Source organism: Meles meles, chromosome 5 (genome assembly GCF_922984935.1).
Source record: "Meles meles chromosome 5, mMelMel3.1 paternal haplotype, whole genome shotgun sequence".
NCBI lineage: Eukaryota > Metazoa > Chordata > Mammalia > Carnivora > Mustelidae > Meles > Meles meles.
In genome coordinates this window covers 124,997,173-125,017,787 of record NC_060070.1, presented here as the reverse complement: position 1 = coordinate 125,017,787, position 20,615 = coordinate 124,997,173, and the positions used below count along the sequence as shown (strand labels likewise).

The 20,615-nt window shown below is 50.9% G+C and overlaps 1 protein-coding gene across 1 annotated transcript; it reads right to left on the bottom strand.

Annotated features, from left to right (window-relative positions):
• Positions 1-1,155: 1,155 nt before the first annotated feature.
• POU5F1 (POU class 5 homeobox 1) lies at positions 1,156-5,661 on the bottom strand. Its single transcript, XM_046005953.1, has 5 exons — positions 5,257-5,661; positions 2,488-2,608; positions 2,058-2,188; positions 1,604-1,762; positions 1,156-1,422 (listed from the first exon to the last, which is right to left on the bottom strand). Exons 1-5 carry the CDS (start codon positions 5,659-5,661, stop codon positions 1,156-1,158), a joined length of 1,083 nt encoding a protein of 360 aa, XP_045861909.1.
• Between the last annotated feature and the right edge of the window lie 14,954 nt (positions 5,662-20,615).

The following is a 20,615-nucleotide window of genomic DNA, read 5'->3' as shown; positions in this document are numbered from 1 at the left end:
ATTGCCTTCTATCCCTACTTAGACTCACCAACCCAAGTCCCCCTACCACAACATCAAGGACACAGGTCTAAGCAAGGGCCCAAGTAACAGCAGAACCAGGATAAAAACTTCGGGGTTTGGTGAATCGCTCACGGACAGGGTAGGCCAAATCCCTTAAGTGGAAACCAAATGAACTTTGGTATCAACAAAGCACAAGACAGTTTCTAGTTGGGACAATATGCAGAAGAAAAGGATCTCAAGGTGATTCCTTGGTATAAAGTTACTAAAGGACACTTCCAGACTGAAGTGGGGAAAGCAAAGTCGGCTCCTAATAGGGAGTGGGCTATAAAAATAAGGCAATCCAGGGGTGCCTGGGTGGCTCACTCAACTGAGTGACACTTGATTTCAGCTCAGGCTGTGATCTCAGGGTCCTGGGCTGGAGCTCCCCCGGAGTCTGCTTCTCTTTCTCTGCCCCTCCCCCTGCTCATATTCTCCCTTAAATAAAATCTTTAAAAAAATAAATAAGGGGTGCCTGGGTGGCTCAGGTCATGATTTCAGGGTCCTGGGATCGAGCCCCGCATCAGGCTTTCTGCTTAGCAGGGAGCCTGCTTCCCCCGCCACCTGCCTGCCTCTCTACTTGTGATTGCTGTCAAATCAATAAATAAAATCTTTTTAAATAAATGAATAAAATAAGACATTCCACTTAAATTTCCCCAGGATTGTCACAGGTTCTGAGGAACTAGCTCACACCTATAGGGGCCCTCTACACATCAGTGGGTTCCAATACCAGCTCTCCCTCTGACATTGTATGATTTAGCAGTTTAAATGGCACCTCGGTGTCAGGGTCATTGGGGTCTAAGCTATTAACTATTGGGTATCCCCATCCCTTCTTCAGTAACCAAAGGAGGACAAACCGAAGACAAAAGGATCTACCTACTGTGTCCCAGGCTTCTTTATTTAAGAAAGTGATGTGGGGATTAAAACCAAGAGCATCCTTGAACTTCATCTTCCCTCCAACCAGTCCCCCAAACTCCCTGCCCCCACACCCTTTGTGTTCCCAAATCCTTTCTTAGTGAATGAAGAACTTAATCCCAAAGCCCTGGTACAAACCCCAGGTTCTCTTTCCTGCACTCTCCCCCTTCCCCGGGCCCCCAACTCCTGGGAAGGGCCAGCACCTCAGTTTGAATGCATGGGAGAGCCCAGAGTGGTGACAGACACAGAGGGAAAGCCTTCACCCTCAGGGAAAGGGACTGAGGAGTACAGTGTAGTGAAGTGAGGGCCCCCATAGCCTGGGGTACCAAAATGGGGCCCTGGTGCCAGAGGAAAGGATACTGGTGCCCCTGAGAAAGGGGACCCAGCAGCCTCAAAATCCTCTCGTTGCGAATAGTCACTGCTTGACCGTTTGCCCTTCTGCCGACGATTGCAGAACCACACTCGGACCACCTGGGATGGAAGACAAGGTAGAGTGACACCAGATCCTAAGCTCTGGGAAGTGGGGCTGGCTCTGCTTAGTCATTTGGCCCAAAGCCAGATCTAGAGCAGTGGCTGGGGGGCAAGAGGCAGAGCCAGGGAAATGAAGGCAGTGACCAGGAAGGAGGGGGACACCCAGCGACCAGGCACTCACGTCCTTCTCAAGGCCGAGCTGCTGGGCAATGTGGCTGATCTGCTGCAGGGTGGGCTTCGGGCACTGCAGGAACATGTTCTCCAGGTTGCCTCTCACGCGGTTCTCAATACTCGTTCGCTTTCTCTTTCGGGCCTGCACGAGGGTCTCTGCTTTGCATATCTGGTGAGGAAGGGGAGCAAGTGGCCAAGGGAGAAAATGGATCGGCAGCCTTGGAGTGTGCTGAGCACCATGAGGGTAGCGACTCAAGAGCAGACTGCCTCGGGGCACTGCCTGGATGGGTCACCAGCACCAAATGGTGCGAAGAATCCTGAGAGAGTGGGTCTACACAGGCGGTTCTGGAGAATTCTGCTCCACCCCATTGAGGATCACGTGCCCCATGAAGGAGAGCGGCAAACCAGGGAAGGAACCATGGACAACCGGGCCAAGACTCGGCGGATCTCTGAGCCTCCCTCACCTCCTGTAGGTTTTCGTTGTTGTCAGCTTCCTCCACCCACTTCTGCAGCAGGGGCCGCAGCTTACACATGTTCTTGAAACTGAGCTGCAGAGCCTCAAAGCGGCAAATGGTGGTTTGGCTGAACACCTTCCCTGGGGAGGCCAGGTGAAAGAGAAGCAAGGTGAGGCAAAAGGCAGTACCTTCGCGACCCCAAGACCCTAAACAGGGTCCCACTTCTTCCCAGAGGGAACTCAAGGTCCAAGTATGTTTTCCTCCTCCCCCACTCTCTACCCTCTTTCATGAGGCGGAAGGTGTGAAGCTTGCCCCAGAAACATCCTTCCCCTTGCCCCCCTGGTGGGGAGAATACCCCAAGTTCAGGCATGTTCTTCCAGGGAAGATGTGGTCCCTGTGTTCTGGGAGAGGGGGGCAGGACATGCTGAGGGAGACCCACCAAAGAGAACCCCCAGGGTGAGCCCCACATCGGCCTGAGTATATCCCAGGGTGATCCTCTTCTGCTTCAGGAGCTTGGCAAACTGTTCCAGGTCTTTCTGCAGAGCTTTGATGTCTTGCGACTGTAGTCAAAAAGGCAGAGAACATGTAAAAACTCAAACACATCAGTGGTCAACCCCCCCCCCTTCCCATCTGGGCCTCAAGGAATGGTCCAAGGGAGTATCTGCACCAGACTGCCTACCAAATATCTAGCAATAACCTATCTACAAAAGTCATTCACCCTAGGAAGCAACACATCCCACAGACACAGCACGTATGCAGAGACAGAAAGGCAGGCCTCTTGCCCCCCAGCCACTGCCTCCATGAGAACGCCTTTCAGCTTATGAAGGGAGCTGCCTGCCTATTAGCTCACTCAATACTCACAACAGATTTCTGACTCAAGTATTACCCCAATCTGAGGCAGTTTCCAGACTAGGAAAGTAAAAGGGCACCATGTCTCTAATTCTCATTTCCCTATACTCTCCCCCAGTTTGCTTCCAGGGTACGACATGGCATGCATACACATGAACACACTACAAAGTAGATACCCAAAAAGGTATTATTTAAGTGAAGGGTATATAGTTGGTGCTCATTTTTCAAATTGGATTATTCTATATTTTTACTCTATCTTTTTGCAACACATAGGCATGCTCCTTGATTAATTCAACAGATGTATTGCCCTTTCTATAAACCAGCAGCTTTGAAAACTGGACAGAAAGCCGGGCCTCAGGGGGCTTCCATTCTCACGTGGAGAGACAAGTTATCATCCAGTTCATTACTATGTTAGAAGCACTATGGAAAAAAGTGAAGCAGGGAGAGGATTACAGAGTACAGCAGCGTAGGAAATGATGGGGATGCAGACAATTTTAAGATCAAGAAAACTGAAGCTTGAGCAAAGGGAAAGAGCCAAGTGGAAAGGCCTGCAGTGGGTGGAGGAGGGTGAAGACCGAGGGTGGGAAGGAAGGAGGGTGAGGAACTCACAAAGTCAAAGGGGGCGCAGGGCAAGTCTTGTGGATCCCACAGTCCATGAAATGGGGAACCACTGGATGGAGGTGTGGAGTAAAATGACCTGATTTTAAAATGACGTGCTGACAACAGACCAAGGAGGCAACTGCAGTCTGCACACCCCACCCCACTCCACTCCCCATTCACTGGGCAGCGGGGACCAGGCCAGTAGTGACTGCTTCAGGGTATATTTCCAAGGGAAAGGTAGCTGGGTTTCCAAAAGATGGGATGTAGAATGTGAAAGCACTGACGACTACTGGTTGGGGCCTTGAGCGACAGGTGATGGTCGGGTTCAGGTGCAGCAGTTCATGGAGCCATCCCGACAAGAGACAGAAAATGTGGTAGTCCCGTGTACAGTGGTAGTCTCGTGTACAAGGCATTTGAGCTCGAGGGTAGATGAGAGGAAGGAAAGGTATTGATAGAGCAGAGGGTGATGGACTGAGCCCTGGGGCACTCCCTGGTGGGTGGCGAAAGGAACCAGAAGAGCAGCTAAACCTATGTGCAGTCCTGGAAGCTTTGAGGGAAGGATTCCAAGGGTGGTCGATCACATCAAATTCAAATAGGCCAATGCTCAGTCTGTGCTTCAAAGCTCTAAATGTCCTCCGCTCCCCGTCCTGCCTTGTCTAAATCCTACTTATGGGATTTGAAATAAGGCAATCCCGGCGCAGATCCTAACTCCATCATTTGGTAGTTAGGACCCGTGAAATAGGGTAATAATACCTCCCTGGGAGATTTTGTGCCTGTTAATGAGATAATGATGTAGGCACTGGGCACACAGCCAGGCACTTAGGAAATGGACCACAATTGGCAGCCATTATCATTCAAGGCTCAATCGCCTCCTACAAAGTCTAGGGCCACTGGGTCGGCTGGAGCGCTTGCACCTCCTTCTGTGAGGTCTAAGGGCTTAGTACTTGATCTCTAATTGCTTACACTTGTCTTTGGAGGACTGGAAGTCACAGCCTTAGTCGTCTTTCAGGAGGGCTGGACACAAGTCTTTCAGTGCCTCTGCAGACCCTACGTTTGGGGAATGGCCTGGGGAGGACTTCTTCCACTTTGGTTTTTGTCTTGCCCACAACTTACAAAATTAAGGCTGAAATCGGTGCCAGGGTGTGCACTTTGCATAATGGTGACTCACTAGCCCCGAGGCAGAGGTCAAGGGAAGACAAGCCCTAAACTTGACGGGAGGTAAACCCAACCCCACACGTCCACACACACAGCCCAAACAGGAGCTTCTATCAGAAATCAGTCCCACCCTAGACTTTCAGGAACAATAACTCTGGGATAAGCACTGTTTTTACCCTCAGGCCACACTTAACCCTAAGGCCAAGATCCTGAATCCGGTAAGATCAAATTTTCAAGAAGGGTTAAGGGTGGGAGAAGGGGCTCAAAGCCCAAGTTGGGTCTGGCACTGGGTTGGTAGTGAGCCGACCCTGGTCAGGACAGGCCTAAAAAGGGGCTACTTGACAAGGGCCAGGTAGGAAGCAAGGCCAGCCTGGGGCAGCTTCCGATTCCTCCCAGGTCTGCCCCAGCCCTCACCTGCCTTCATTCTGAATTCCAGCTTTGGTTCCCACCTTGCCCTTGCTCTCGGGCCACACACCCCTCTCTGCCTGGGGCACCGCCCCAGTATACTCTCCTCTTGGGTTCCAGGCCTAGGCAGCTGTAGGCGACCACGTCCCCCTCCCGCCAGCCCGGCCACCTCCTCCCAGTGCCGTTTTAGCTCACTCGCCTCCTCGGGGTTTTGCTCCTGCTTCTCCTTGTCCGGCTTCGCAGCCCCGGGTGGGGCAGCGCAGGGCTCCGGGGAGGCCCCCTCGGAGTTGCTCTCCACCCCGGCTCCCCGCTCGCCCTCCGGCTGGGAGGTCTCCAGGCCGCCTTGGGGCACCAGCCCCACTCCAACCTGAGGTCCACAGTACGCCATCCCTCCGCAGAACTCATAGGGCGGGGGGCACGGGGGAATCCCCCACACCTCAGCGCCCGGCCCGACCCCCGGCCCGATTCCCGACCCGCCGGGAGGGCCTGGGAAGCTCAGCCAGGTCCGAGGGTCAACCCAGCCGGGCTCCGGCCCTCCCGGCCCATCGCCTCCACCGCCCGGCGGGGGCGAGAAGGCCAAGTCGGAAGCCAGGTGTCCCGCCATGGGGAACTGAGGCGCCCCAAGCCGGGGGCCTGGAAAAATGAGGGCTTTCCAAGGCACTGCTCAACACCTTTCTCCCTCCCCAATCCCACCCACTAGCCTTGACCTCTGGCCCCGCCCCCTGGATGGGTGGAGGAGAGGGAGGTGGGGGTGGGAGAAACTGAGGCGGAGGGTGTTTGCCTCTTGGTGGTGGTGGTCCGTCCGGGAGCGGGTAGCCAGGGAGCTCCAGCTCAGGGACTCTCCAGGCTCTGGACTCTTGCCCCAGGCCCCCATTCGGGCCTTAACTTCCAACTCTCGAGGGGCTGCCGGCCCTCTCTAGGACTCTGCACACCTTAGAACTGTCTGGGCTCGATTGGACACTTCCTCCCCGCTGTTCAGGAGCCCCGGTGCTTGACCCTCTCCAAAGACCGGGGCCCCATCTCCTGACTGGGGCCTAGGCATCCTCTCAGCCCCTGAAACATTTCTGAGTGTGCATGTGGAGAGGACTCCACATGGGTGCTTAACAGCCACCCCTGCTGTCCTCCCTCATTCCCAATCCCCACCGCCACAGAAGCCACAGATGCCCTGTAGTCTCTGCCCAGTGGGTTGACTTCCACCCCATCTCCAAGGGCTGCCAGACAAGGCCTCTCTTCCACGCCTGGAGTCTTCTGCTCCAGAGCCCCTTCTACCAGACCCAGGAATTGACCGCCACTTCCCCTTCTAAGGGCCAGACGCTGGACTGACTGGGCCCACGTTCTCTAACTTTGTCCAGACGTAGGGATCAGACACATCTACCCCACAGGCCCCCCACTGGGAGACCCCCACCTCAGGCTCCTTGTCCCCCATCAGGGACCCGAGTCTGTAGCCCCGTCGTTGGCCATTCCTCCTCCACCTCCCCAGCCCAGGCCTCTCCAGCCGTCCTAGGCCCTGGGTGGGGAAAGCCAAAGGAGAGAGCTGGGCAGGAAAAAATATCTGACTTCAGGTTCAAAGAAGCTTGGAAGGGACTGGGGGAAGGGGGCAGGACAATGGCCTTGGCTGGACAATCCCAGTCCCCAGAGGGGGCAGCTCTAACCCTAAACAAGTGCTCAACCCTTGAATGGGCCTGGATGGCTCCCCTGGGGACAGCTTCCTGCCCCCCAACCCCCAGCCCCAATCCCCCCCCACAGAATCCCTCTCAGAGCAGCGAAAAGAACTCCAGCAACACCATCCCCCCCAATCCCCTCAAAGCCTGAGCCTCAGACAGGACCCCCCACTGGGACCTAGGTAGCCTGCTCCCCTTCCTCTGGAAGACTCAGGAGTCCAGCCTCGTCAGCCACCCCTCCCCCAGACCCCAGGCCAAGGGATGCACTTTGTTAAGTGGGGCGGCTAGAAAGATGCAGGAGAGGTGGAGAACCATTTGGAGAGGGGGTGCAGGAAGCCTGTCCTAAGCTCTCCCCCATCAGAGTCTATTTTTCTGGGCCTCCCTGACTATCCTGAGGGCCCACACTGTTAGCCTAGGGCTTGATTCTGTTTGCAAAAGAATAGAAGAGTCTATGAAGAAGGATGTTTGCTCCCAAAACTTGTCTTGGGGCGCCTGAGTGCCTCAGTTGTTAAGCATCTGCCTTAGGCTCAGGTCATGGTCCCAGGGTCCTGGGATTGGGCCCGCATCGGGCTCCCTGCCCAGCGGGAAGCCTGCCTCTCCCTCTCCCGCTTCCCCTGCTTGTGTTCCCTGTCTCTCTGTGTCTCTGTCAAATAAATAAATAAAAATTAAAATCTAAAAAAAAAAAAAAAAAATTGTCCTAGATGGAGGCCCTAGGGCAAATTGAGGGGCTAGATCAGAGTTCCCCACAGCTCGGAAGGTCAGAATCCTGAGCCTAGGGACACTGACCTCTGCCAACCTTAAGGCAGCTCTTCAGGTCAGCCCTGTCTGCGGTTGTTTGCTGGTGTCAGTGGCTCAGTGTCTGCATTCTGAGGGCCTGGGGGTCCTGGGGAGGGTGCCCTCCTGACTGTGGCCTGTCTTTTTTTTTTTTTTTTTTAAAGATTTTATTTATTTATTTGACAGAGAGAGATCACAAGTAGGCAGAGAGGCAGGCAGAGAGAGGAGGAAGCAGGCTCCCCACGGAGCAGAGAGCCCGATGCGGGGCTCGATCCCAGGACCCTGAGATCATGACCTGAGCCGAAGGCAGCGGCTTAATCCACTGAGCCACCCAGGTGCCCCTGGCCTGCTGTCTTTACCTTGGTATCAGTGAGTTTTTTGAGCCTGGTTTGTTTTTTTTTTCTCCTGTGACTATATAACACAGCCCTGCTCATGCGCCCATCTGTATGAACTTTTTGGACAACTAAGTGTACGCGTGCATTTCAATACTTCACATATGTCCGTTGAAAGATCTACGGGGGGGCAGTGAGGCTGAAACTGTACTCACCTCTAAGCCACTAACTGCCCAAAAGGCAGATAGATTAAGAGTCCTGGTGGGGGTGGAGAGACATGCTTTAGAACAGGAGGGGGCCCCTCCCCAGTCATCTCCCCCACCCCCAGGACAGAGCCATCACGGCACCTTTGTCATGCATCTATCTGCTGTCTGCCAAGAAGACAGCCTCCTGGAGGAAGGGGGGAGGGGCAGTCCTAGGACTTGGCTGAAATCCCCCACGCCAGTGCTTCCCAGCTCACCACACTCTACGTTCCCCGAAACCTCTCTCCGCATGCCAGTCCTGAGGGCCCCTGTTGCCCATCTTCCCAGCTAGTGACTCCTCACATACCCTCCGTTTTCCCTGCCAACACCACCCTCTTATTTTTTAGATTACAATTTGCAGTTGCTCTAGGTGCTGTTTCTGGTCTGGGGAAGAGGCCCATTCCAGAGGGAGAACCAGAAGAAGGGCGGCTGCTAGGATCCCTGGTTGGCTTGCAGTGGGACCCCTGAGCCAGGTCAGCCCCATGCTTACATGGAGTCTGACCCAGAAGCTTCACGACAAGTGAAGTTTGTCTGGAGCCCCAGCCAGTCCCTCCTGGGATTCTCAGGGCTGACTCAAGCTGAGACTTGCTCCCCTCCCCAACTCCACCCTACTGTTGAGCCTGAAGGGTAGGGGGCTGTCTGCAGGGTGGCAGCCCAAGGTTGTTGGCCTCCAGGAGACTGGAAGTGAGGGTGAGTCACCAGACCTGGCTTGACTTCCCTGGGTCATATAGAATCACCAAAAAACTTCAAGTCCCAAAGACAATTTAGAACTGGGCACAGAAACTCTCTGCATACACCTTTAACGGTAGTGCAATGTCAAGGCCCTTCACAGAGACAAATGGGAGTTTCTGGTTGCTGGGCCTTGCCGGGAGACCATGGGAGGGCAGGTGAGGGCCGGCACTCCCCAGGTATGGCTGGCCGGCATGGCAGCAGAAAGAGGTGTCAGCCCCCCATCCCCTTGCGAGGGCATGGGGTGCTGTTTGGTCAGGAAAACCAGCTGGAAGGGCTCAGATGGAGACCAGTGGAGATGCTCCACATAAGCATAACAAACCACTTATTTTGATTTCTGGGTTCTATCGCTCTGGAGGCAGAAGAAAGTGAGGAGGGCTGAGGAGGGAAAGGTTCAGGTTTTGCCTCCTCTGGAAGATGATCTCAATCTCAATGTACACACGTTCCTCTGCTCCCTGTAAACCAACTCTCCTTCTCACAGTCCTCCCATCTCTCCCTGACCAAGGTCTAAAAACTGAAGTTTCTTTGGCCCAGTCCAGACACTCTAGCCTTGGATAGAAGAGCCCGGTCTCGGGCTGTATTCTGTGGGGAAAGCGGGAGGGGTGGGAGGCCCGGGAGCAGTAGTCAGGAGTAACTGGAATGTCTGTACAGCAGAATACTAGGCCCTTCTCTCACTCCCCAGCCAGGGGCCTCTCCCCCATCTGTGCCTCATTTTCCTCACCTAATACGGAGGAATTGGACTAAAAGAACTCTACATTTCCTTCCAGCCCCAACATAAAATTGCTGCTCCAATCCCATACACCCTCCGATCTACCTGTGTTACGTCTTCGCCATCAGAATACAGATTTCTGTTTGCACACTTGTGAAGAGAAACTGTGGTTGGAGGGCTGGGGAGAAGGAACTCAGTGAGATGCTGGCACAGGCTTTTCTGCACCCCCCCCTCCCTCCTCTAAGCAGCCTTCCTGGGAGACCTGGCAGGTGTTCCCACCCAGTCTGATCAAGTTATGTTCAAAGATTTTGGGAGGCCAGTTTGGACTTGGTTTTGAGGGCTTGGGAGGTTACAAGAAACACACTTCACGAGGTAAAACTTTTCATGGAAAACAGAGCTGGTCGAGGGGCGGTATGTGTGTACGTGGATGCGAGTATACAGGGAGAGAGACATCCAGGCCAAAAGCTAGACAGGAAACAGACATCCTAAGCTCCTCCCTCCTCTTTTCATATTCTTTCAGTTGCTCTCTTTGAATCCTTGCTCTCTTTGAATCCTTGCTCAGCAACCTAGAGAGAGGGATGCTAGGAGACTTAGGGTCACTCCCAATCTCAAATTCTGAGCATCCCTGCTGTCCTGCCCTTCGTCCAGAGAAAGGTGCACTGCAGCGCCCACAGTGATCACCGCGGAAGGCAGGAGCCCACAGAAGATCCAGATTGTGCGTGTGTTGGAGGGGTGCTCAGGATAAGCAGGCTCTGAAAAGTGAGGGCATGTGGGCCCCTGACAGACCAGTTGGACTCCCCTGTCTTCCACCTTTCCTTGGACCACCCTAGCTGTGCATCTGAGGTCCTGCAGAGACCCCCAGCATTGTCCTGATGCTCCCCAAGACAGGTGGTCCTCTACTCTTGTCAAAGAGCATCTCAGTGGCCTACTGGCTGCAAGTAGTCCCATCCCCTGGGGATCAGGTGACTTGAGGTCCCCAGGATTCAGGGTTCAGAGGCGGCCTGTCCCTCTGCTAGGTTAGCTGGAGTACTCCTGGAGGACGGAAGCCAAGGGCCCCACATGTTGGGACGGGCTCCTTTCCCTGGGCTTTATGGAGAGTCACACACACTAGTGGGACAGGGAGGAGCTGTGGCAAAGGAGACCAGGTTTGGACCAGGGAACTTGCTGTCCCTGGTTTTGCCCAACTGTCATGCATCACACCAGGTCATACCCTACCCCGAGTGCTCGTAGGCGCTAAGCGCTGTGTCAGAACTTGCAGAACAAGTGGAGAAAGGGTTCACCAAATACAGACGAGAGAAGACAAGCAGAATGGTCAGGCGGCTCAGCAACGGAACTACACTCACAAAGCGCACAGGTAAAGCGATGAAGTAATAGAGTCATGGTTGGCTGGGAGGCCAGCTTGCCCCCTCTCCCCCTCTCCCCTCCCCCCACACAGATGGGTCCACACCTATCACTCTCATCCAGGCCAGGGCCCCGCCCCAGCTTCCAGGCATTTCTGGAGAGAGTGGACGCAGCTCTGGGTCAGGAAGGGCTGGTTGCTCTTTTCCCTTCTCCTCACATGCAGTTTCTGCTTTTTCCTGGGCTTGCTTTGGCTGGAGTGCAAAGACTCCAGCGTGCTGAGAAGGAAGTCCTGGCCAGTGTTCTCAGCTGCTCTGTTCCCTAGCACCTCACAAACGACCACTGTCTGGAGGATGGGTGACTCTGAAATGCCAAAGCTCCTGAACTCCAAAGTTACAGGAGAGCAAAACAGTGGCTTTCTCTGCCTCCACTCCCACCACTTCCCAGAATGCCTGGAATTCCCTTCTCCAACTGATTAACCTTCACTCATTCTGGAAGACAGGGTTTCTCCGTCCTGCATCACATACCCCCCCACCCCACCCCCCACCTACCCGGTCTGTTTCCTGCAGCAGGTGGCTTCCTCTGGTGCTGGTGTTCCCTGAAGGTACTGCTCATGCTACAGTAACATCACTGACAACATTGACCTCACTGATGGCACCGAGTCTCGTCAGCTCTGCACCGCACCACACTGAGACCTGCTGAGGGCAGAAACCCATGCCCTGGGCCCAGCACAACATCCTGCTGACATCCTAGATCTAAATGCTATGCATGGCTCTGTAGCACTCACAGCCCATGCAAATAAGCCTCTCGAAGCCCTACTTTCCTCAACCGGGAATTGGAGATAATAATAGTCCTTACCTTACAAGTAAAGATCCGAGAGAATGCATGCTGATGTTCATGTAAAACCCACCACAAAGAATTCAAGAACTAGCAGCTGCTACTGTAATGTTTTTCATTGGTGATGTACAATGAACAGCACTTAGTAGACTCTCAGATATTCGCTAGATGAAAAAAGGAAAACAAGATGTAAGTCAGAAGTATACTTCGGACCCTGACCGGTCTCCAGGGTTCCTGTAAACTACTGCTGGGGGTAGGGAGGTGACCATCAAAAGAAGATCAGTTATTTCCCAGACTTTGGATTTGAAAAAGTTAGATTTTTTTTTCCCCCGCCTGAATAGAAGGGTTGCAAGCCCAGAGGCAATGGGGAGTTCTCCAGCCCTGTTCCTTGGCTGAGGTAAGGTGGGACTCTTAAAATTATGACCTACATTTGCCAATACTAAATGCCTAATATCCAGTCTTTCTGGTACCTAATAGGGTTTGGAGTCAGGGATATGATCCCTTAGACGGAAGGAGGAGATAATATCAAATCTCACTGAAGGGTGCCTGGTTTATTTATTCAGTGCCCAAACTGAATCAATCAACAGTTAAACGATAATGAATTCATTGCTCTGTATCTTTAGGACTGTACTGAATCTTCCACAACAACCACCCCCTCTCCAAACCCGCCATCCCCCCCAGCCCCCAGTCACCTTTGTTCTAGATGTTCTGCTTCATTGCCCTCCTTGGGATGATGACAAAGTGCTGGGCTCTGACCTTCAGTCTGAGAATCAACTTCTCCCAAGCCCTGGACAGAAGCCTGGGGTTCCGTCCACATGCTCTCCTTGCAGAACCATAAGAAAGTTGGTCATTTAAGTAGCTTGAGAATTCCTAAGGTGCTTGCCCAGGGCTGAGCTGGGAAAGAGCAATGAAGTTCTATTGCAGAGAGTACATCACTGAAAAGAAATGGTGGGAAGGGTCAACATGAGAGATAGCCCACAAGGTTCCTGTGTAAAGATGAGGCTGTATGACTATTTTTAGGGCACCAGAACAGAGGATAAAGGAAATGGGGAGTGAACAGTGGGAAGGAAAATCCTTAAAAAAAAAAAAAAAAAAAAAAAGATTTTATTTATTTATCTGACAGAGAGAGAGCACAAGCAGGGGGGAGCAGCAGGCAGAGGAAAAGGGAGATACAGGCTTCCCGCTGAGTGGGGAGCCCAATGTGGGGCTCAATCCCAGGACTCTGGGATCATGACCTGAGCTGAAGACAGACACTTAACCGACTGAGCCACCCAGGTGCCCCAAGGAGTTATGCCCTGGAAAACTCTCCATGGGATCCCATGGGATCTCATCCATGGGATCTCATCCAAGCTCATTGCTTTAAATAGTAATGACTACCAATATCTAAAGCCCCGTACTTCACATCAGTATATCCAACCACCTGTTGGCCATCCTGACCTCAATCCTCATTGCCTTAAACTCAACACATCTAAACTGAGTATCCTTAGCTCCCATCATAGAACAACATGACCCTCATCCTATATTCCTGGTGTTGGCATCGCCCTCCAATTCTACCCATTTACTCAAGTCAGAGCTGGGTTGTGATCCCCTGATGCCACGCAGCCTGCTGGTGCAGTACCAAGAAGCTATCTCTGAGGTCACAGAAGAAAAAGACTCACAGACCAGGTATCTGGCGGGCTCAGTCAGTAAAGCATGGGGCTCTTGATCTTGGGATCATGAGTTTGAGCCCCACATTGGGTGACTAAAAATAAAATAAAATGAACTTTAAAAAAAAAAAAGGCTCACAGAACAAATCAAGATTCTTGACTCACATGGGTGTATTGGATAAATGTAGAACACACAATGAGGAGCAAGGGGAAAACAATGGAGGGTACAAGTTGGATGGAAGGATTTTACAGCCTGAATTCTGGGGTGTTCGATGTATTTCTGTCCTGTCAAACTGACCTCTTGAATATTATGTGCGTCAGGCGTCTCATACTTCAGGTATCATAAATATCATAAGTGTCTGCTGGGTCTTCTCTCTCTCTCTTTCTTTTTTTCTTTTTTCTTTTTTCTTTCATTCTTTCTTTCTTTAAGATTATTTATTTATTTGAGAGAGAAAGAGAGAGAGAGAGCACGAGCAGGGAGAGGGTCAGAAGGAGAGGGAGGAGAAACAGGTTCCCTACTGAGCACAGAGCCCGATGCGGGGGGCTCAGTCCCAGGACCCCAAGATCATGACCTGAGCCTAAGGCAGATACTTAATCAACTGAGCCACCCGGCAGGCGCCCCCGCCTTCCCTCCCTTTCTATCTCAGTTCACACAAATATATTCTAAAGTGTCTTACAGATTTACTTATCCTCATGCAACACTTCTGATAAATTCCATCCATCCCGTGTGTTTTCCTGTCTTGTGTAGCAGAACTGGGTGTTCCCAAACAATCAGCAGGTGTACTTTCCGTAGGTACTTACTCTAGATTGCTGCTTGCCTCCCTCAGCACCTCCCAATTTCAAATTACCAAGCCTTGCCCATATTTCACTTCCTATTTCTTGAATCTGGACATTCTTCCCTATTCCCATCAAACCAACCCATAGCGTGCCTTATTGGGATTGTAGCCAGAGTCTTTCTAGTTGGTCTCCCTCTTTTTTTTCCCCCCACTCTCTCCAGTCTTAACCATTTAAAATGTCCTCCTGATACAATCAGTGATCTATCTGGAAACACAATCTTACATACCACTCTGCTGCTCCTTCCAGGATTCCCTTTTGCCCTCAGGATGACTTCCAAGTTCCTTAGCAGGCTAAACAAGGCCCCTCAAAGGCTGAGGTCTCTACCCCATCATCCACTACTCCCTGCCTTCACTGGACCATCCTGGAACAGGAATGTTTGGGCATCTCAGTAGTCTTGCTGCTGTTCCCTTTCCCAGAGTCTTCCTGAGACTGTCCACTGTCGAGGAAAGAGTCATTCCTCCTTTCTGCTCCACATACAAGCCAAATTAAACCTTACCCTGGCCTCAAACCCTCTACTATGCTGCAGCAGTCCTTTATTTCAGAGATGAGCTCTCTGACTCAGAGGTCAGGGCTAATCCATGATATATACCCCTCCACTATGGCTATACTTCCCCAAGGGGCCATCCCTTTTCTTGTTCAAAGTTAACTCCTTGACCTCCCTTTGACCCCTCGGTTATTCCCAAGCAGGGAAAGCCTCTCCCAAGTGTCCGCTCTTGAGAGAGTTGGGATGGTTCAGTGCAGTGCTCTCTGCACTGCAGCTTGACAGAGCCTAAGAATCACCTGGTTTATTTGTTTTCTAGGCTTTTCCTCTCCAGAACCTGATTCAGGACAATTTGGAGGAAGCCCAAGAATCCATTTTTAACAAGTACCCCATTGATAATTTTTAGGAGATGAACTGCCTTGGACAAGGTTTTAACTCACCAAAACTTGCTTTCCTCCTGTGTAGAAATGAGGAAAGAATGCCTTAGACAATTCGTGATAATATCCCCCAGCCCCCTCAAAAAAGCACCTAGTAAGATATTTTAATCAAACGTTGCTGCTGCTGTTATCACGGGCTCCTTTTTCAGAAATATCTGCCTTTTGACTTACTCTTTCTTTTTCCAAGAAGCTTCCAGAATAAATTGTCCTTCTCTGCTCCCCCAGCCTCCACTTGCTTTTAGTTCACAAAATATTTTAATTGATTGATTTTTTTTCTGAAAAAGAAGTAACACCAACTATCTCAGAATATCACGAAGAAGTTAAGAGGCCCTCCAACACCCTTCCTCCCAAGACCACCACTGTTGTCAGCATGGTGAATGTTCTTCTAGGTTACTGCTCATGAACATAGTGACCCGCTTTTCTAAACAAAAAAATAAGATTCTAGGGGTGCCTGGGTGGGTTAAGTCTCTGCCTTTGGCTGAGGTCATGATCTCGGGGTCCTGGGATTGAGTCCCACATCAGGCTCTCTGCTCAGCAGGGAGCCTGCTCCCCCACCCCCGCCCCCCGCCCCCCGCCGCCGCCTGCCTTTCTGCCTACTTGTGATCTCTGTCAAATAAATAAAATCTTTTTTTTTTAAGATTTTATTTATTTATTTGACAGAGAGAGATCACAAGTAGATAGAGAGGCAGGCAGAGAGAGAGAGAGGGAAGAAGGCTCCCTGCTGAGCAGAGAGCCCGATGCGGGACTCGATCCCAGGACCCTGAGATCATGACCTGAGCCGAAGGCAGCGGCTTAACCCACTGAGCCACCCAGGCGCCCCTCAAATAAATAAAATCTTAAAAAAAAAATAATATTAGTCTAAACTTCCTTTCCACTTAGTGACTACATATCTCATCAAATCTTGCTTTTGCCTCTACCTCTGCGTGATATGGCTAAGGTCACCGGTCACTTCCTAATTGCTGAATCCACTCTAATCTGACCCTTGTGACCCTAGATTTCTCTTTCTCTTGTCACTCTCCTGCTCGGATTCCTCTCCTCCAACCTCCCTGACTGGCTTCAGCAGTGACATCAGGTACACGGAATCACTTCCTCAAGCTCTACCCTCTGGGCATTTTGCAAGGATTGCCTGGAGAAACCCATTCATCTCTGGACTTCTCTTGCAGTTCCTACCATCTCTCCTCTAGCAGCGGCTTTGTCAATACAAGTCTACTCATTTTACTGCCTTGCCCGAGATCCTTCAATGAGACCCTCCCCCACTGCCTTCGAAAACACAATTTCTTGGCCTGGCTCCTGTGGGGAACTGGGAATTGCCTAGGATTTGTAGTCAGAAAGTCCTGGGTTGACATTCCTCACTCACTAACATACCAACAGTGTGAATTTAGGAAATAACCTAACTTCCAAGCTTGCATCTCTCATCTGTAACCCAGGAAAATAAGACCCTAAAGCGTATGGCTGAGAGTCAAGAGTTTATTAAGTGCCCAGATAGCAATGGCAAGAGTGAACACTTTTTTTTTTTTTTAATGATTTTATTTATTTATTTGACAGACAGAGATCACAAGTAGGCAGAGAGGCAGGCAGAGAGAGAGAGAGGAGGAAGCAGGCTCCCTGCTGAGCAGAGAGCCCTATGCGGGGCTGGATCCCAGGACCCTGAGACCATGACCTGAGCCAAAGGCAGAGGCTTTAACCCACTGAGCCACCCAGGTGCCCCAAGAGTGAGCACTTTAACAACCCTGCTCTGATTCATCCTTTGTCCTCCCACCTGCAGTCAGGTTTTCCATCTACCTGTGGTTCCCTGAACCCCACTCTGGTTGTGCAGTTGCCTACAGTGCTCTACCCCCTCCCCCTTGTTTGTCCACATAAGACCCTGTTCATCTCCAACGGTGAAGGTTAGCCTCCTCCTCTCAAGCCTTTCTGCGCCTCCACAGGTGGAAGTCACTCCTCCTTTGGAAAGCCTCCAGACCCTACACATTCTGCTGTGATAGCATCTACGTCTAATAGAACACTAATCAGCTCAGTTTTTCACCAGACTGACACCGTTTAAGACCAGACCTTATTCCTCTTTGTGTCCCTCATGCCCAGCAAGAAGTAACCAGTAAGCGTGGGTTGCAAAAATCAATCTGATACAAATTTCATTGCTATAAGACCAAGTGAGGGGTTAAGTATGAGGCTCAGATGTGGGGGAGAGGATTCAGGGTAATCTATTTATGCAAGGCAACTAGGTTCAGAGGAAACCCTACCCCCTATGCCAAGCGATCTCCTCTCTCAGACCTGGCAAACTCCATCTCCCCAGCCCTCACTGGGGGGGGCTCCAGGAAGTGGTCTCAAAGAGACTCATAAAGGCCACAGTTTGGGGGAGGGTGTGGTTGGGGTAAAGGGGAGGTGTCTACACAAATGAGCCTCCTCACAGCTCAACGCTCAGGTGAGGCACTGTCGGGCCTCCTGCGATGGGAGTGAACCACTTGGCCTCAGTTTCCCAGGAGATGAAGCCTCCGGCTTCGGGCCTGGGCATTAGGGAGGCTGGTGGTGAGGAGGCTCACTGGCCTGGCTTCCACAAAGAGCACGGTTGCAGGCCGAAGAGGTGGGGGGTGGGGTGGGGGGTGGGGGGTGGAGCGGGGTACTTGGCCGTCAGGCTCTCGCTTCTTCCTGGTTTTTGATGCCTGGGTCACAAAGGCATCTTTGTGACAAAGCTCAGAGCTTGGGGCTGGTGGCTGGCGGGGGGCACTTGAGACCTGCCCAGCCACGGCAAAGGCTACAGCAGCACCACCCAGAAGGCTTCCTTTGGGTGGTATCTGCCTGAGAGGGGAGACTTTCCCCTTTCCTTGTATGCCATTGAAAGAAATCCAGTCAGAGTGTTTTGGTCCCGCTTGCCTCTGCAGTTCTGGATTTAACCGCCTTTGTCACGGTGGTGTTTTGAGGGTTTAAATGTTGGGACTCCACCTCACCAATTAAATATCATGTTTTTAAAAATTCACTTTCCCTTCTGATTTCCTAGCCTCTGACCAGGCCCAAATTCCATCCAGTCACAGGATCATTTGAAGGTAATACATCAAAAGTGTTTTTGTTAAAAAGAAAAAAAAAAAAAAGAGGGGCGCCTGGGTGGCTCAGTGGGTTGGGCCTCTGCCTTCGGCTCAGGTCGTGATCCCAGAGTTCTGGGATCGAGTCCCACATCGGACTCTCTGCTCGGCAGCGAGTCTGCTTCCCCTCTCTCTCTGCTCTGCCTCTCTGTCTGCTTGTGATCTCTCTCTCTGTCAAATAAATAAATAAAAAAAAAAAGAAAGAAAAAAAAAGTGTTTTTGTAAATTGTACTAAAATGCACATAACATAAAAATTTACCTTTAGCAACTTTTTTTTTTTTTTAAGTAGGCTCCACGCCCAGCATGGAGCCCAATGTGGACCCTAAACCCACGACTCTGAGATTAAGGCCTAAGCTGACATGGAGTCTGATGCTTGAAAGACTGAGCTGCCCAGGGGCGCCTGGGTGGCTCAGTGGGTTAAAGTCTCTGCCTTCGGTTCCAGTCATGATCCCAGAGTCCTGGGATCGAGCCCCACATCGGGCTCTCTGCTTAGCTGGGAGCCTGCATCCTTCTCTCTCTCTCTGCCTGCCTCTCTGCCTACTTGTGATCTCTGTCTGTCAAATAAATAAAATCTTAAAAAAAAAAAAAAAGACTGAGCTGCCCAGACACCTCACACACACACCCCCACCCCGTTTTAACCATTCTTTTTTTTTTTTAAAGATTTTATTTATTTATTTGACAGACAGAGATCACAAGTAGGCAGAGAGGCAAGTAGAAAAAGAGGAAGGGAAGCAGGCTCCCTGCTGAGCAGAGAGCCAGATGTGGGGCTCGATCCCAGGACCCTGGAAGAATGACCTGAGCTGAAAGCAGAGGCTTTTACCCACTGAGCCACCCAGGTGCCCCCGGTTTTAACCATTCTTGAATATACATGAAGTACACTTAAGTAGCATTATGTATATTCACATTGTTGCCCAGCCATCACCAAGAAGTTTTTGATGTATAGGGTAAAATTTTAAAAAGCAGTACATGCTTGTCATTATAGGTAAACAAGCCAAAAGTTAATGAAAGAAAAATGAAGAAATGAACTGTTTTCCACTACCAGGAGGTAATCACATTAACAGCTATGTACCCTTCCTTCCGCATGTTTCTCTGATAACCATACAAGCCAATATCCACGTATTTGAGGCTCTTACTTTGTGCTCTTACAAAGATAGGATAATACTACCCGTAATACTCATAAACTTACAGACATCTCTTTGTATACATGTGTTAATCACTTTTTTAATAATAGCACAATAGTCCATAGTATGGACATATCGCCATTTATCCGGTGTTTTCACTCTTGAGGGACTTTTGATTTGTTCCCATTTCAACACTACAAATAACGTTACAATAAACATCCTTACAGGGGCGCCTGGCTGGCTCAGTCCGTAGACCATGCAGCTCTTGATCTCAGGGTTGTGAGTTCGAGGGCCACAGTGGGTGAAGAGATTACTTAAAAATAAAATCTTCAGGGGCGCCTGGGTGGCTCAGTGGGTTAAAGCCTCTGCCTTTGGCTCAGGTCATGATCCCAGAGCCCTGGGATAGAGCCCTGCATTGCTCCTTGCTCAGGGGGATCCTGCTTCTCCCTCTGCCTGCTGCTCCCCCTGCTTGTGCTCTCTCTCTCTGTCAAATAAATAAATTTTTAAAAGAGAAGAAAAAAAATTTTTTTAAATAAAAAAGAGAAGAAGAAGGAGGAGGAGGAGAAGGGGGAGGGAGGAGGAGGAGGAGGAAAGGAATTTATTAGGAAAGGCATTATTTGCCTGTGTCCAGACTTGAATTCCAGTAAAGAGAGTTCCAGACCTATTATACCTCCATCCTCATTCCAGTGATGGGGGTTATATAGGTTATTACAATCTAGTCTAGTGTCTTTGTTCCTGCCTTAGACCCTAAACTCCTTAAGAACAGGTGCTGTCTTACTCATTTTCTTATCCCTGGAGGCAAGCACAGTTAGGTCTTGGCACACAATAAGCAATTGATTGTGGAGTGAATGGGCTGGTGTGGGGAAAGGTAGATGGTAGAAAGGCTGAGATCCCAGGAGGGGGAAGGCCCAAAAAAGGCGAATGCGATTCCTTCTTCCTTCCTCCCCTATTCCTCCAGCCATTAGGAAAGGAGAGGGAGAGGAAGGGGTACTGGATGGGTCAGAGGACATGATTCCAATTCTTTGTGGAGGGCTTGGGGATGTGTGAAGAGGGGACTTCTCTACAGTTTTCGTGGAGATCATCTTGTGTTTTAGCCCCAGTCTCATGATCCATTCAAAATCTTCCCCTTTTTAGGAGTACTGAGGTGGGATAATGGAAACAAGGCAGGTTTGGAGGCAGGAGTCCTGGGTATCAATCCAGATTTGCTCCTGGTGATTTTGTAGAATGGTTATTTGAACCCTTGACTCTCAGTTATAGATCTCTAAAATAGGAGGTTCCTCTTCGCATGAACATTGTGAAGATTAAAAGAGATATTTTATATAAAGTTCCTGGGGAAGGGT